At 47.4% G+C, this 17,766-nt stretch overlaps 1 protein-coding gene across 10 annotated transcripts in view; it reads left to right on the forward strand.

Annotated features, from left to right (window-relative positions):
- The window catches only part of garnl3 (GTPase activating Rap/RanGAP domain like 3), a 443,046-nt gene that overhangs the window by 294,548 nt on the left and 130,732 nt on the right, over window positions 1–17,766 (forward strand). For all 10 annotated transcript variants that reach the window (XM_078226419.1, XM_078226423.1, XM_078226417.1 and 7 more), the window contains 2 exons: window positions 2,177–2,275; window positions 9,145–9,248. In XM_078226419.1, coding sequence (XP_078082545.1) covers window positions 2,177–2,275; window positions 9,145–9,248 — 203 coding nt within the window. The remainder of the gene's footprint in view (window positions 1–2,176; window positions 2,276–9,144; window positions 9,249–17,766) is intronic.

Consider the following 17,766-nt stretch of genomic DNA (forward strand, 5'->3'; position numbering starts at 1 on the left):
CTCAATTTCCCCACGCTACCTTTTTTTACTGGTGCCAATTCCACCTCCCCCTTCCCCTATCCTTTTGCCCATGGGCGGCACGGTGGCACAGTGGTTAGCACTGCTGCCTCACAGCAGCAGGGACCCAGGTTCAATTCCCGGCTTGGGTCACTGTGTGGAGTTAACACGTTCTCCCCGTGTCTGCGTGGGTTTCCTCCGGGTGCTCCGGTTTCCTCCCACAGTCGAAAGATGTGCGGATTTGGTTGACTGGTCATGCTAAATTGACCTTTAGTGTCAGGGGGACTAGCTAGGGTAAATGCATGGGGTTATGGGGATTGGGCCTGGGTGGGATTGTGGACGGTGCAGACTCGATGGGCCTCCTGCACTGTAGGATTCTATGATTCTCCCACAATCCCACATGTTGCTTCAAAGATGGCCTCCATCATTTTGCGGAATGACGGTTGGAGCGCATTTGGTGACTCGTCACAAGGGTTAGAGTCATAGAATCGGCCCATCGAGTCTGCACCGACCACAATCCCATCCAGTCCCTATTCCCGTTACCCCACATATTTACCTTCCTAATCCCCCTGACACTAGGGTTAATTTAGCATGGCCCGTCAACCTAACCTGCACATCTTTGGACTGTGGGAGGAAACTGGAGCACCCGGAGGAAACCCACGCAGACACGGGGGAGAATGTGCAAACTCCACACAGACAGTGTCCCGAGGCTGGAATTGAACCTGGGTCCCTGGCACTGTGAGGCAGCAGTGCTCACCACTGTGCCACCATGCTGTCCCATGACTACGGACGGTGTTGGGGGGGGCGGGGGGGGGGCGGTTGGTGGAGGAGGGGGGGTGGTGGAAGGGTATGACGTATGTATTTTTCTCCTTGCATTTTGTCTCCTGTAGTCTCCCTGTGCTACGCTTGCTTGGGCCCAACAGAATTGTCGAGGGACCCAGCTGTACAGATCTTTATTTCAGGCAGTCCAGAGGTTTAAACACCACCGGGGGCCATTTTGAATCCTTGAGCCCAACCAACATGTCAGCGAGGCTGCAGAATCGAATGGGTAGCCATTGTTGGCCATTATTGCAGCAAGGTCATTAAGCAGGCCCCGCGTAAATTCAAAACTGTTCACGGTCCAACATATTTGCATTTCTGTTGGAGTTTTCTTTTTTTAAAATGTATTTGAGTTGTTCGTGCTGCTGATAAAAGTAAGTCTCATGGCAGTGGCTTCCTTAAGCAAGTTACAGGGTGTGTGACGAAAATATTGTGAAGCTCCCTGCCTGAGATGGGTGACAGACTGCAACATAAGTCACGTCCAGTGAGGGTGAAGGACCTTAAAGGCGTAGGCCGTGGGTGGGTGAGCTGAAGGCCAGAGCTTTACGGCCGTTCACGCCGGCAGGATTTTGCGGCCGTGCCGACGGCATACCCCCCCCCCCCCGCCGCGGGTTTCCCTGTGGTGCGTTCAGCGGGAAATCCTGTCGACAACAAGCGGGACCAACCGAGTCCCAGGCCCAGGGAGGGGCGCCTCCCGCTGCCAGGAAACGGGCGGCACGGTAGCACAGTGGTTAGCACTGCTGCTTCACAGTTCCAGGGACCTGGGTTCGATTCCCGGCTTGGGTCACTGTCTGTGTGGAGTTTGCACATTCTCCTCGTGTCTGCGTGGGTTTCCTCCGGGTGCTCCGGTTTCCTCCCACAGTCCAAAGATGTGCAGGTTAGGTGGATTGGCCATGGTAAAATTGCCCATTAGTGTCCTGAGATGCGTAGATTAGAGGGATTAGTGGGTAAATATATAGGGATCTGGAGGTAGGGCCTGGGTGGGATTGTGGTCGGTGCAGACTCGATGGGCCGAATGGCCTCTTTCTGCACTGTAGGGTTTCTATGATTCTATGATTCTATGAAACATGTGACAGGTTGCGTGGAAAATCCCACCCCAGCGGCCCCACGGGGGTTATCACCTCGCCGAGCCGGGCATTGCTGACCCTCCCTGGCCAGCCCATTCCATCCAATCTATCGATGGGAGGGTATTCACAAACCCAGTCGGAGCAGCAAACGGCTCGGGGGGAGGGAAAGCTCCCACTGCTAAGTGGTTGAAATCCGCGTTTCCACAGTTGGGTGTCGCTTTGTAATGTCCAAGCGCGTTTCATGGAGTGATGTTCTAATCCGCTCAGCATTCCCATCTGCTTTCCTTCCACAGAGACTGGGAGTGACAGTTTCCAGAAGTTTCTGAACCTTATGGGGGAGACGATCACGTTGAAGGGCTGGATCGGGTACAGAGGAGGACTTGACACCAAAAGTAAGAGCTAGACTAAAATTCAAAACAAAACAACACGTAAGGAAGGGCACCTGAAGGGGCAGCCAAACAGATTGTATCCAAGAGAACTGGTCCATTAAATGCAGGGACCTCCTTCTAAGTATCAGATACCTTTCAGGTTTGATACGCTAAACATCTACCGCCTGTTTACACTCTTTCCTGGATCTGCACTGAGTTTTGACAATATAACTTTGTATCTCTGAAATACAGAAGAGTCGCCTCTGTCGATTTGTACTCTATCTCCTGATTTGTGTATATAATCTCTATCCCGCTGCCTGCCCTGCTTTGATAATGTTTCCAATAGCCAGACCTCATTCAGGCAGGTCAACGCAACATGTTCGTCATGAGGTTGATCCCTCCCTTCGTGTCCAGTCAGAGGGTGTAGGGTTAAAACAAGATTACCCTTGTGCTTAGCAATTTATAGCATCACATACATTATTCATAATGAGCAAGGGAACAGCTGACTCTAATTGATGCAGACTGCAGTATCTCCACTGCAGACCTCTCTCTCATGAACACATGTATGATCCTTCATTATTATTCTGTGACTGTCCCACAAATACATACACACGCTTATACACACACACACATACAGGCTCATAAACAGGCACACACACTCACACACACACACGCTGACTCAACACACAGAATCACATATGCACGCACACACACACAGACTCATACACACAGGAACACACACATTCACGCATGCACACACACATGCACACACACAGACTCAAATCCACACACACATGCGCACGTATTCACACACGCACACACAAACTCACGCACATATTCAACACGCACACACAGACTCACACAGATTCAACACGCACACACAGACTCATGCACGCACACATACACACACAAACTCGCACACAGATTTACACACATCCACATATTCACAGACATGTGCACACACAAACTCTGCCACAGATTCATGTACGCATGCACACATATTCACACATATGCATACACACACAGGCTCACGCACACATGAACACACACACGTCGGGTCATGTGCTCTGTCATAAATGCATAAACACACTTTTGTTCCTCACACTCTTCCAATATTCCAGTGGTAATTTCATGTGATTCCACGATATTCCGCAGACTCCCAAAATGTGACTGGATTGTAGTGATTGAGGCCAAAACAATGTAAGACCTGATTTTCTTTCTATTTCTCTCTCTCCGTCTCTGTGCCCTGGTCTCACTCTGTCTTTGCTGCAATTGTACAGGGCGTTGGTGAGGCCACATCTGGAGTATTGCGTGCAGTTTTGGTGTCCTTATCTGAGGAAGGATGTCCTTGCTATAGAGAGAGTACAGCGAAGGTTTACCAGGCTGATCCCTGGGATGGCAGGTCTGTCATATGAGGAGAGACTAAATCGGTTAGGATTATATTCATTGGAGTTTAGAAAAGTGAGAGGGGATCTCATAGAAACTTATAAAATTCTAACACAATTAGACAGGGTAGATTCAGAAAGAATGTTCCTGATGGTGGTGGGAGTCCAGAACCAGTTTGAGGATAAGGGATAAACCTTTTAGAATTGAGGTGAGGAGAAATTTCTTCACCCAGAGGGTGGTGAATGTGTGGAATTCACTACCACAGAAAGTAGTTGAGGTCAAAACGTTGTCTGATTTCAAGAAGAAACTTGATATAGCTCTTGGGGCTAAAGGGATCAAGGGATATAGGGGGAAGGGGTGATCAGGATATTGAATTTGACGATCAGCCATGATCAAAATGAATGGTGGAGCAGGCTCGAAGAGCCAAATGGCCTCCTCCTGCTTCTAGTTTCTATGTTTCTATGTCTTTCTCTTGCTCTCCCAGTCTCTCAGCCATCCCGCTATCCACAAGTTTATCTCCAGTTTATCCCCTTTCAGTTTTCTCAATCCCATTCCTACGGATCTCCTCATCACCTAACCATTTTCCTTGGCCCTTGTTTTAACCTCTGTTTTAAAAGGTTTTCTCACCACAGAAAGTGACCCCCATCTTTAAAAAAACTCACCCCCCAACCTCCCTTCCACCTAAAAGGAAAACACAGCCTTGCCTCCTCTGCCCTTGCTAACAGTCCCCCATCTCCATTTCCTATCCAAGATCTAAAAGGATGTTGACGCCAACTCCAATAGCCATCTTTCTCACAATCTACTTTCTGGAACTCTCGAGTCAGGTTTCCAATCCTCTCCAAGCAGTGAAAAGTTTCTGATCAAAGTCTCGGAGCTTATTCTAAGTTACACAAAGACCCCAAGCCTCACCAATCTCGATCGACCCCAATCCCCCAACAATTTTAATCCTATCTGTGTTTCAATGCTTTTGTGATCTTGCCCTTCCCTATCTCTGGAACACCCTCCAGTTCAATAACCCCACCCTGTACCCCATAACTCTCCATTCTTCCGACCCTGGCATCTTGTGTCTCCCAGTCCCTCCTGCCCTCTTTGTCCCCCCAGCCCCTCCTGCCCCCTTTGTCCCCCCAGCCCCTCCTGCCCCCTTTGTCCCCCCTTCCCCTCCTGACCCTTCAACTAAAGGGAACAGCTGCTCCCTATCCACCCTGTCCATGCCCCTCATAATCTTGAACACCTCAATCAGGTCACCCCTCAGTCTTCTCTGCTCCAGAGAAAACAACCCAAGCCTATCCAACCTCTCTTTATAACTTAAATGTTCCATCCCAGGCAGCATCCTGGTGAATCTTCTCTGCATCCCCTCCAGTGCGATCACGTCCTTCCTATAATGCGGCGCTCAGAAATGCAGACAGTACTCCAGCTGTGGCCTCATCAAAGTTCTATACAACTCCATCATGACCTCTGCTTTTGTAATCTATACCCCGATTGATAAAGGCGAGTGTGCCGTGTGCCTTTTTCACCACCCTATCAACCTGCCTTTCTGCCTTCAGAGATCTACACGCCAAGGTCCCTTTGTTCTTTGGAACTTCCCAGTGTGAGAACTTTCATAGTATACTTCCTTGTCAAATTACTCCTTCCAAAGTGCATCACCTCACACTTTTCAGGGTTAAATTCCATCTGCCACTTATCCGCCCATTTGACCACCTCGTCTATATCTTCCTGTAACCCAAGACACTCAACCTCACTGTTAACCACCTGGCCAATCTTTGTGTCATTAGCAAACTTATTGATCCTACCCCCCACATAGTCATCTATGTCATTTATATAAATGACGAACAATAGGGGGCCCAGCACAGATCCCAGTGGTACGCCACTGGTCACTGGCCTCCAGTCACTAAAGCAGCTATTTGTCACCACCCTCTATCTCCTACCGCTAAGCAATTATGAATCCACTTGTCAGATCACCCTGTATCCCATGTGCATTAGCCTTCTTAATAAGTCTCCCATGTGGGACTTTGTCAAAGGCTTTGCTGAAATCCATGTAAACTACATCAACCACGCTACCCACTTGGTTACATGCTCACAAAATTCAATCAAATTTGTTAGGCATGACCTCCCTTGTAATGGTTTACAGTGAAAAGTATTGTTTCCGGCGCGCTATACAGTCAAAGCACACCGTTCATTGAGAAGGAAAGGAGAGGGTGCAGAATGTAGTGTTACAGTCATAGCTAGGGTGTAGAGAAAGATCAACTTAATATATGGTAGGTCCACTCAAAAGTCTGATGGGAGCAGGGAAGAAGCTGTTCTTGAATCGGTTGGTATGTATCTTTTTCCCGACAGAAGAAGGTGGAAGAGAGTATGTATGTGGTGCGTGGGATCCTTGATTCTGCTGGCTGCTTTGCTGAGGCAGCGGGAAGCATAGACAGAGTCAGTGGATGGGAGGATGGTTTGTGTGATGGATTGGGCTTCATTCACGACCCTTTGTAGTTTCTTGCAGTCTTAGTCAGAGCAGGAGCCATACCAAGCTGTGCGACAACCGGAAAGGATGCTTTCTATGATGCATCTGGAAATAGTGTAATGGTAGTAAAAGTAGTGTAATGGCAGTGGGTATAGTGTGATGGTAATAGCAGTACTGAAGTGATAGCGGGGGTAGTGAAACGGAAGTGGCTGAGATTCGCATGCAGCTGGGATTCTCCAGTCCCGTGGCTGGGATTCTCCAGTCCCGCTGCAATGAATGGCGTCTTGGCTGAGTGACAAATTCTTCATTATCACTGGCAGCAGTGGTGGGACAAATGAGATGGGAGAATGCCGGCTGATGTATGTATTCTGTGTCTTAGAAACTTTGGCAGTGATCAGATCTGCGCAGAGGACACTGCCTGTGCTTACGAAGCTGACGCAAATGAGATTTGACTGTCCCTTGGATTTCAGATGACTCATGTCTCCAATATTCTGTAACTTGGTGGCTGTGAAATGAGTCAAGGCAGAATCTTTTGACTGCAGGAAAGAGTTCTCTTTAGATCAGTCTCCAAGTGAAGGGCACTGTACGAGGCATGTTTATCTCTGGGAACAATGATGTCATTGTGCGCAGCGTAGAGCATTTGTGTAAATCCTCAATGGCTAAAGCTTGAACACCACTTACAGCAGCGCTGTCAGGGGTACAGGGAGTCTTGGTTGTGGAACAAATCTGCCAGTTAGCAGTCTCTTACCAAAACAGGCTTCTGCCAAACCTTGCGGAGTAGTTTTTGACTGAAGATGATGTATAGTGTAGGCCGACAATGGAACCCTGAAGCATCGGTGCCATCGAGTAGTCAGATGACCCCTCCTGCCCCTACTGCTCTTGGCTCTGATTGGAGGCAGGAAGTGCTGGGTGCAGATAAAGTTCAGCGAGGCACAAGCTGTTCACGCACACTTCCAGCATTTGGTGTGCCGCGTCTGCAGAAGCTGGATCACAGATAGCTAGATAAAGGCAAAATAATGTGGATGCTGGAATCTGAAACAAAAACAGAAAATGCTGGAAAATTTCAGCAGGTCTGACGTAATCTGTGGAGAGAGAATAGATGTGGAGATGCCGGTGTTGGACTGGGGTAAACACAGTCAGAAGTCTCACAACACCAGGTTGAAGTCCAACAGGTTTATTTGGTAGCAAAAGCCATGAGCTTTCGGAGCGCTGCTCCTTCGTCAGGTAAGTGGGAGTTCTGTTCACAAACAGAGCATATAAAGACACAAACTCAATTTACAAAATCTCACTAACTGTCCTGTCTGGAGACAATACACATCTCTTTAACCTGTGCTTAACGCTCTCTCCACTCACATTGTCTGTACCTTTAAGACTTGATTACCTGTAAAGATTCGCATTCCAACCATTATTTTGTAAATTGAGTTTGTGTCTTTATATGCCCTGTTTGTGAACAGAACTCCCACCCACCTGACGAAGGAGCAGCGCTCCGAAAGCTAGTGGATAAACCTGTTGGACTTTAACCTGGTGTTGTGAGACTTCTTACTGAGAGAGAATAGAACCTGGATGAGCCTCCATCAGAGCTAAAGACAAAGGAAATCAGACAAGATTTATACTATGGGGGGTGGGGGGGTGGAGGGGGATGCTGTAATTGGACAAAGGGAATGTAAAAGGTGGTGATAAAGGCTGAGAAGGTGCTAAAAGTGTCCATTAAGTGATCAGAGTGTGTGAATGATGGAACAAAGGTACAGATTGTTAGGGGACCTGAGGAATGAGGCAGCTGGCCTTGGGGTGGGGTGGCGGGGATGTGCTGGGGGGTTGTTGGAGACACGATGGAGAGCGTGATTTCAGAAGTGGAAAAATAAAGATGAGAATACAAAGTGGTGATAATGGATGGGATGAAAAGGTAGCTGTGTAGTAAGATAGATAGCCTCAGTGACAACCTCCTGCCACACTTGCCCATTGAATCACATTGCAGCAGAGAAACAGATCATTTGCTCCAGTGTTTACGTTGCAAAAGAACCTCCTTCTACCCCTTTCCATCGAAACCCCATCAACAGGTACAATTTTCAGCCGGTTTCCAAATGTTAAGAATAAAGGGTTCAATCTGAGTTTCCTAAGTTTGAAGTAGTTCCAGTTCTGATATGAACAGTGAGTGAGATTAGCCCTTTCCCTGCCCTTTGAGGATTCAAACACGGTGATGTTCTTCACGATTTGCAAGATCATATTTATTTGGTGAGGGCAACATCGAGGAGGATAAATTGCGAGACTGATAGAGTGAGAAGCTGTGTCTTCCCAAATCCTCTCTACTGCTGAAGTGGAGTGGCACGGTGGCACAGGGGCAACACGGTGGCACAGGGGCAACACGGTGGCACAGGGGCAACACGGTGGCACAGGGGCAACACGGTGGCACAGGGGCAACACGGTGGCACAGGGGCAACACGGTGGCACAGGGGCAGCACGGTGGCACAGGGGCAGCACGGTGGCACAGGGGCAGCACGGTGGCACAGGGGCAACACGGTGGCACAGTGGTTAGTACTGCTGCCCCACAGCTGCAGGGACCCGGGTTCGATTCCCGCACTGTTTGTGCGGACTCTGCAGGTTCTCCCCATGTCTGCGTGGGTTTCCTCCCACAGTCTGAAAGACGTGCTGGTTAGGTGCATTGGCCGTGTTAAATCCTCCCTCAGTGTATCCGAACAGGTGCCGGAGTGTGGTGACTAGGGGGTTTTCACAGTAACTTCATTGCAGTGTTAATGTAAGCCTACTTGTGACACTAATGAACAAACTTAAAACTTTAACTGAGATTAACATGCTAGCTGGTTACTATGTGCTGATCGGCTTGCTGTGATTGCCTGGCGAATGTCAACCCTCATTCGTTTTGCGAAATACCTTCAGCAGATTTAAACATGTAGTAAGGTGCCGCACAAATAAAGATATTTTCCACCGCTCCCCTTCAGGCAAGACGTGTAATGTGCTCTGACCTTGTGACATTCTAGTGTAAGGGTATCCTAGTCATTATTTACAGTGCTACACAAAAACAGCTCTCTGCTTTTCACAGATGATACGACGGGGATACATTCCATATACACAGTCTACCAAGGCCATGAGATCATGTTTCATGTCTCCACAATGTTGCCGTACTCGAAAGAAAACAAACAGCAGGTAAACTCATTTTGTATTCGTGACTAAGCTTGTTGCCGCTGTAAATACTTCCTGCCTTTTATGGATTTCTGTGCTCTGCCTCTGCACTGTTTGTTAAGTAGACTGATAATTGAATATCTTACAGCGTTGTACAAGGTGCCCAGCAGGGACTAGTTCCTCATCACAGGACGGGAGGCAGGGAGCCCCGTTTTTAAAGGATTTCAAAGAGGCTCAATACAGTCTGCTGTGTTACACAATCCAGCAGGGCTGCTGTGTTACACAATCCAGCAGGGCTGCTGTGTTACACAATCCAGCAGGGCTGCTGTGTTACACAATCCAGCAGGGCTGCTGTGTTACACACTCCAGCAGCGCCGCTGTGTTACACTGTCCAGCAGGACTACTGTGTTACACAGTCCAGCAGGGCTGCTGTGTTACATACTCCAGCAAGGCTGCTGTGCTATATTGTCCAGCAGGACTGCTGTGTTACACAATCCAGCAGGGTTGCTGTGTTACAGTCCCCAGCAGGGCTGCTGTATTATATACTCCAGCAGGGCTGCTGTGTTACATACTCCAGCAGGGCTGCTGTGTTACACACTCCAGCAGGGCTGCTGTGTTACACACTCCAGCAGGGCTGCTGTGTTACAAACTCCAGCAGGGCTGCTGTGCTACACACTGCAGCAGGACTGCTGTGTTGCATACTCCAGCAGGGCTGCTGTGTTACACACTCCAGCAGGGCTGCTGTGTTACACTGTCCAGCAGGGCTGCTGTGTTACACACTCCAGGAGGGCTGCTGTGTTACACACTCCAGCAGGGCTGATGTGTTACACACTCCAGCAGGGCTGCTGTGTTACACACTCCAGGAGGGCTGCTGTGTTACACACTCCAGCAGGGCTGCTGTGTTACACACTCCAGCAGGGCTGCTGTGTTACACACTCCAGCAGGGCTGCTGTGTTACAAACTCCAGCAGGGCTGCTGTGCTACACAATCCAGCAGGGCTGCTGTGTTACACAATCCAGCAGGGCTGCTGTGTTACACAATCCAGCAGGGCTGCTGTGTTACACAATCCAGCAGGGCTGCTGTGTAACACAATCCAGCAGGGCTGCTGTGTTACACACTCCAGCAGCGCCGCTGTGTTACACTGTCCAGCAGGACTACTGTGTTACACAGTCCAGCAGGGCTGCTGTGTCACATATTCCAGCAGGGCTGCTGTGTTATATACTCCAGTAGGGCTGCTGTGTTACACACTCCAGCAGGACTGCTGCGTTACACACTCCGGCAAGGTGGCTGTGTTACACACTCCAGCAGGGCTGCTGTGTTACACAATCCAGCCGGGCTACTGTGTTACAAACTCCAGCAGGGCTGTTGTGTTACACACTCCAGCAGGGCTGCTGTGTTACATATTCCAGCAGGGCTGCTGTGTTATGTACTCCAACAGGGCTGCTGTGTTACACACTCCAACGGGGCTGCTGTGTTACACACTCCAGCAAGGCTGTTGTGTTACACACTCCAGTAGGGCTGCTGTGTTACATATTCCAGCAAGGCTGCTGTGTTATATACTCCAACGGGGCTGCTGTGTTACACACTCCAGCAAGGCTGTTGTGTTACACACTCCAGTAGGGCTGCTGTGTTACATATTCCAGCAAGGCTGCTGTGTTATATACTCCAACGGGGCTGCTGTGTTACACATTCTAACGGGGCTGCTGTGTTACATATTCTAACGGGGCTGCTGTGTTACATACTCCAACGGGGCTGCTCTGTTACACACTCCAGCGGGGCTGCTGTGTTGCAGTCCCCAGCAGAGCTGCTGCGTTACAGTCCCCAGGGGAGCTGTTGCATTACAGTCCCCAGCAGAGCTGCTGTGTCACATACTCCAGCAGGGCTGCGGTTCTGCATCGTGCAGCTGGTTGTTCCATTGTAATATTGTTGGGAATGTTGAGAGTTATTTTCCTGTCAGTGTGGCAGGAATTTGACACCTTCCAGCCAGCATGGGGGAAGCTGCAACACATTGGAAGCAGATCCTGAAGAAACCCAGTTTCCCCATGAAGATCAATTTGCGAGGATGCTATTTTTAGTTTTGTGAGGTGAAGTCAATACCTGGCCAAATGGAAAAGAGAAAAGTCTGATTATATAAGTCTGATGGATCTACCCCAGTCGACACTGCCTCATTGTCTGGAGGATATATTGTTTGGTGAAAGCTAACACAAGCTAAGTTCCATAATTTAGCAATCTTTTTTTGACAGACTTAAACAAGCATTTGAGCTGAGCCTAATTTCAAACAATCAGCGGCAGAATTTGCCAGTGTGAGATTGGAAAGTGCCCAAAAGCAGAAAGGGCAGTGGACAACCCAGAGGGCAGGGCCCAGATTGTGTGGCCTTCCCCGGGCGGGAGCCACCACATGGGGCAGGGGGCCATCCAGCCAAACCTCCATTGACTTTTGGCGGGACTGGATGATCTCGGCGGTGGGAAGGGCCGGAAAATCCCGCTCCAGGCCTCGCTCTGCCCTCTGGAGGTCCACCTTCGACCCTTCCGCCGCAACCTCGGCACAACCTTAGGGCGGCACAGTGGTTAGCACTGCTGTCTCATAGCACCAGGGACCCGAGTTCGATCCCCGGCTTGGGTCGCTGTCTGTCCAGAGTTTGCATGTTCTCCCCGTGTCTTCGTGGGTTTCCTCCGGGTGCTCCGGTTTCCTCCCACAGTCCAAAGATGCACGGGTTAGGTGTATTGGCCATGCTAAATTACCCATTAGTGTCCCAGGATGCATAGGTTAGAGGGATTAGTGGGGTAAATGTGTGGGATTATGGGGATAGGGCCTGGGTGGGATTGTTGTCGGTGCAGACTCGCTGGGCCGAATGCATTGCACTGTAGGGTTTCTATCATTTCTATGACTTGATAGACCGAATGGCCTCTGTCTGTGTTGATATGACTCTGCGTATTTGCAGCCACACTAAGGGGAGTGTTATACAAGAAAGTAACATTCACTCAATGGAGTCTGTCTCTGTTTCTCTATTTTATGCCTTACACCTGCGCGTTGGAGCAAATATCCCTCTTTATCCATGAGGTAGTCAGAGAGAACCCAGTGAGCTGAAACGGGGAAAATCCCTCTGGTCACGGCTCACTAATCTTCTCCCCAGTGGTGCCCCACACAAGGGGCTTGAAGGTGAGGTGGAGAGAGAGAGAGGAGGATTTTACTATGTTCGAGGCCTGATACTGAGACCAATAAAAGGCCATGAGGTCAGTGGTAGCAAACTAACTGGAACAGTTTATTAACATGCCTCTATCCAAGCACAGTCAGCACAAGACTGGCTAGGCAAGTGGATCACCTGACCTGTTCTCTTAAAGGGGCATGCCCCAACATACATAATGGATTTGTTACAAAAATGTGGTGGAAACAGAGTCATTGGTAGCATTCAATGTGCAAGTGGACACCTACTTGAAGGAGAAATTAATTGCAGGGAAATAGGAAGGTGTGAAGAGAGTAGAACTAACCGGTTTGCTCTTCGAAAGTGCCAGGGCAGTCCAGATGGGTTGAATGGTCTCTTTCTGTGTTGTACCAGGCTATGATTCTATGAAATGTCTGCTCCTAGGCACCTTCTGAGCGGTAGATTAACAGAGAGGCTTGGGAGGCACCTCTTCCTGAGGACTGCCTTCTGTTCGATTATGAGTCACATTCCAGTCCGAATAAACGCACTCATCCAATTCATTTCTCTTGTATTGTAGCGCTTCTTACAAAGTTAAAAGCATATTGTAGCTTCCAACGTTGGCATGTCGTGCTGCAAGAAGCCATCCAGCTTGCTATGTTTGGCAGCGTAATGTGGAAATATTCACTCTAATCTGCGGAGTTGTTGGTTCACAGGGGATGGGAATGTGGGAGTGAGTTTTGATGCTGTTAGATAAGGGATTTGAATCCTTTTACATGGTTTAATTCACGTATTATGCAAATATGATGAGAAAAAAATTATTTCCAATGGCTCAAAGAGACAAATTAAGTCTGATAATTGCTTTGCAGTTTATGTTGCTTCTCCATTTCCCTAATTACATTGCACTTTTTACAACTGACAATGTATTTATATTCGCTGTTTTGGCAGTGCGATTTTGATTCTTACCATCATCATTAGCACTTGGATCATTAAAGAGTTTCAGGGAAACATATCAGAACTCTTATTGGATCTGAAACTGGAGTTTGAGCACCATTGAATCAGGAGATTGAAATCCCTATTGGCACAGAAAGGATATTGTGTCTAACTTTCTGCAGTTGTACGAATTTCTATCGAGGTAGCAGTGAATTGGCCCGTTTTGTTTTAATTGATGTTTTCGGCATGCAAGGTTTTCTGTTCTAGTGTTCTGGGGACCCGGGTTCAAATCCCACCATGGCACGTGATGGAATTTAAATTCAATAAAAAATATCTGGAATTAAGCATCTACTGCTTACCATGAAACCATTGTCGATTGTCGGAAAAACCCATCTGGTTCACTAATGTTCTTTAGGGAAGGAAATCTGCCACCCTTACCTGGTCTGGCCTACATGTGACTCCAGAGCCACAGCGATGTGGTTGACTCTCAACTGCCCTCAGGCAATTAGGGATGGGCAATAAATGGCCAGCCAGCGACGCCCACGTCCCACGAATGAATAAACAAAAAGATTGATGTTTTAGCGACATTTTAACCTCCTTCTCAATTGGTCACAAGCTATCAAATGCCCACTGCACCTGCAATTTATGTGGAGGGGGGGCAGGGCTGGGGGGAGGGGTTGAGTAATAATTAGGCCTAGCTAGGTTTATGTATAGATTCTTCCTAGACTTCATATCATAGAATGCCTACAGTGCAGAAGAGGCCATTCAGCCCATTGAATCTGTACCGATTTTCTGACAAAATATCTTACCCGCCCCCTCTCTCCCACCCTATCCCCATAACTCCACTCATTTACCATGGCTAATCCATCAAATTGACACAAATTGGGACACTAAGGAACGATTTGGCACGACTAATCCACCTAATCTGCACATCTTCAGAGTGTAGGAGGAAACCGGAGCATCCGGAGGCAACCCACGCAGACACGAGAACGTGCAAACTCCGCACAGACAGCGACCCAAGTCGGAAATTGAACCCGGGTCCCTGGCGCTGTGAGGCAGCAGTGCTAACCACTGTGCCACCGTGTTGTATTGTATTGGGTTCCTGAAGAGACTCAGCTGGTTTGTTCATTCAGTGTAAGTTGATGAATGGCACTGTTATGATCCTGTTCGGGATCATTAGCTTTTAAAGAAGAAATCTGAACACCAAGCACTTAATCAGGAACTCCGCCACGAGATTCCATGTTTTTAACAAAAATAAGCATTATTTTATGTATGAAGAGAAATTAAACAAACAAGCACCACTAGCTTAATTCCATAGTTTATAATGGCTTATGCAATAAACTTTATGTTTTACTTCCTTCCCCAAGAGTTCCCGCAACATAATACATCTTGAAGGTTCATTTACTTTTCATTGGACCGAACTAAAAGTTATACCACAAGCCTCTGGAATTTAATTCAATTGTCTTCAGTATTCCAACTATTTCTTGAGGTACAAATTACAAGCTCATCCTTCCTTTAAGTAATTGGCTAAGTGATACTCCAATTTTCTTCATAGACCTCATGACTGGGGATTCTTCAGCTCCTTGTCCTGGCTTTGGACAAACATAAGCTGCTTTTTTTTCCCCCAGTCTGCTTACACAGGTTCAGTACGGCCCTTTCCAAGCTGATTACTTTCTGCCGTTAGGCTCCATGAGGACCACTGTAGATTTTTACCTTTAGCTGCAAGTTAGAGCAAATCTTCCAGCTGCTCGTCCCTTGACAGAAAACCCAAACTGAACTACCTGCTTCTGTCAGCAAAAACACACAACTTAAAACAGAAGAGCTTTCTATCTAAGGCCCCATCCTGAATCACTATCTCTGTGGCAAGAAGACATGCTTTAGGATGATTCAAACAGACATGCAAATGAATTATTTTACCTTCAACACAAGTCTTTGATTCTACAGGATGAATAATTTGTGTTGCTAATGGTGTTTTAAGACTCCTCCAGACTCCCTGGCTCAATTACAAGTTTAAATGTGGATTATAGATTCACAGGCTCCTGCTGTACAGAGGGAGGCCATTCAGCCCATTGAGTCTGCACCGACCACAATTCCACCCAGGCCCTATCCCTTAACTCCATCTATTTACCCTGCTAGTCCCCCTAATACTAAGGGACGATTTAGCAATCAACCTAACTTGCATATCTTTGGACTGTCGGAGGAAACCAGAGCACCTGGAGGAAACCCACGCAGACACGGGGAGAACGTGCAAACTCCACACATACAGTGACCCAAGTCAGGAATCGAACTTGGGTCCCTTGTGCTGTGAGGCAGCAGTGCTAACCACCGTGCCACCCTGCCACCCTGAATTGCTATCTCTATGGCAAGCTGGCATGTTTAGGATGATTCAAACCGACATGCAAACAAATTATTTTACCTTCAACACAAGTCTTTGATTCTACAGTACAGATAATTTTGTTGCTAACGGTGTTTTAAGACTCCTTTTCCAGACTCCCTGGCTCAATTACAAGTTTAAAATATGAATTATTGTTGAAGTTTTTCATTAACAACCTTGACCTTTTTATTCCAGTAAGAAGTTTAACAACACCAGGTTAAAGTCCAACAGGTTTATTTGGTAGCAAAAGCCACATAACCTGTTGGACTTCAACCTGGTGTTGTTAAACTTCTTACTGTGTTTACCCCAGTCCAACGCCGGCATCTCCACATCATGACTTTTTATTCCAAACAAACTGTTCAGAAATTTGAGCATCTCCAACAAATTTACATTTAACCTTAATAATAAGCAAAATGTTGCATATGTTTCAAGGATGAAAGAGCAGGCTACCTTTTAAGTTTAATAAGCTCATGCTTGATTAAGTTGCAATTCCACCAGAGTTGTTTTTATCACTTTCTCGATCAGATGCCTCAATTTTTCCAGGGTCATAACTTTAATTTTGAAAATTAAAAAGTTATATTCTAAAACATACGAAATATGAACTAGATTTCCACAACAGTGCAGACTAAGAAGGGACCTTGGAGTCTCCTGAAATCTGACACTCCCGGGGGGAGCAGTGCTCATTGGGAGGATATCTTAGCAAAACACAAGCTGCCCATGCACAGTCCCCGAGTGTGTAATCCCTGGGAGCACTGAATACAGCTGGGAATCACACTAGGTCACGGATCCTGGTTCCATCTGAGTTTTGGGTTTACGTATCACGTTATCACATTTCCTTATTACACGCTGAGGAATCACGGAAATTCAGCTGTTAATTCTTAATTAAAGCTAGTTGATTAGGTACTAAAGCACAACCCTTGATATGCACTTCATAACAGGTAACAATCAGAAGATAACTCATGTACCAGGTTTCCCCTTCAGGAGGTCAACAAGATTGTCACCACTGACGGTTTCCTCCCACAGTCCAAAGATGTGCGGGTTAGGTTGATTGGCCAGGTTAAAAAAAAATTGCCCCTTAGAGTCCTGAGATGCGTAGGTTAGAGGGATTAGCGGGTAAATATGTGGGGGTAGGGCCTGGGTGGGATTGTGGTCGGTGCAGACTCGATGGGCCGAATGGCCTCCTTTTGCACTGTAGGGTTTCTATGATTTCTATGATTTCTGACTGCTTCCACTCGCCTCAGGAAGGTCCTGAAGGAACCCCATGATCTGTATCCTTTATATTTACAATTACATCCTAAAGTCAGACTATTACATTCTCTGCTATCAGATCTATTGACTGACTAATGAGATATCATGGCTATTGGTTACTTTATGTCCTGCTAGTACATTGAGAATGTGGGCCTATCTGTGACTGTCTGAACGGAGTCTGCACGTTCTCCCCATGTCTGTATTAAATATAAAGCATACAGATCCTGGGGTTCCTTCAGGACTTTCCTGAGCTTGCTGTGGCTAATGTAAGCAGTCAATGATGCCAATCTTGTTGACCTTCTGAAGGGGAACCCTGGTACATGAGTTATGTTCTGATTGTTATCTGTTATGAAGTGCATATCAGGGGTTGTGCCTTAGTACCTAATCAACTGTGCGCCTCTGGGTGCTCTGGTTGCCTCCCACAGTCCGAAAGACATGCTGGTTAGATGCATTGGCCATACTAAATTCTCCCTCCGTGTACCCGGAGTATGGTGACTAGGGGGTTTTCACAGTAACTTCATTGCAGTGTTAATGTAAGCCAACTTGTGACACAAATAAATAAACTTAAAATAAATAGCCTGAGCTTATTAAACACCAGCTCCTCACAATTACTTGACTAATTTATTATATCTTTCTATAAATAGTTAATGAGATCAAGGCAGGAATTCTCCAGTCTCGTTTGCCCCACCAGAACTGACAGCGAGAAGGGAGAATTTGGCACACAGCCAAAACTCCGTTCGCAGCAGCGAGTCTGGAGAATCCGGGGATCGGAGAATCCGGCCAGTGTCTCCAATGCTTTCAGTCTTGGCCTTGGATATGGTCGCTCTCTCTCCCTTTAGCTGCTGGG

This window comes from Mustelus asterias, chromosome 13 (genome assembly GCF_964213995.1).
Source record: "Mustelus asterias chromosome 13, sMusAst1.hap1.1, whole genome shotgun sequence".
In the NCBI taxonomy this organism is placed as follows: domain Eukaryota; kingdom Metazoa; phylum Chordata; class Chondrichthyes; order Carcharhiniformes; family Triakidae; genus Mustelus; species Mustelus asterias.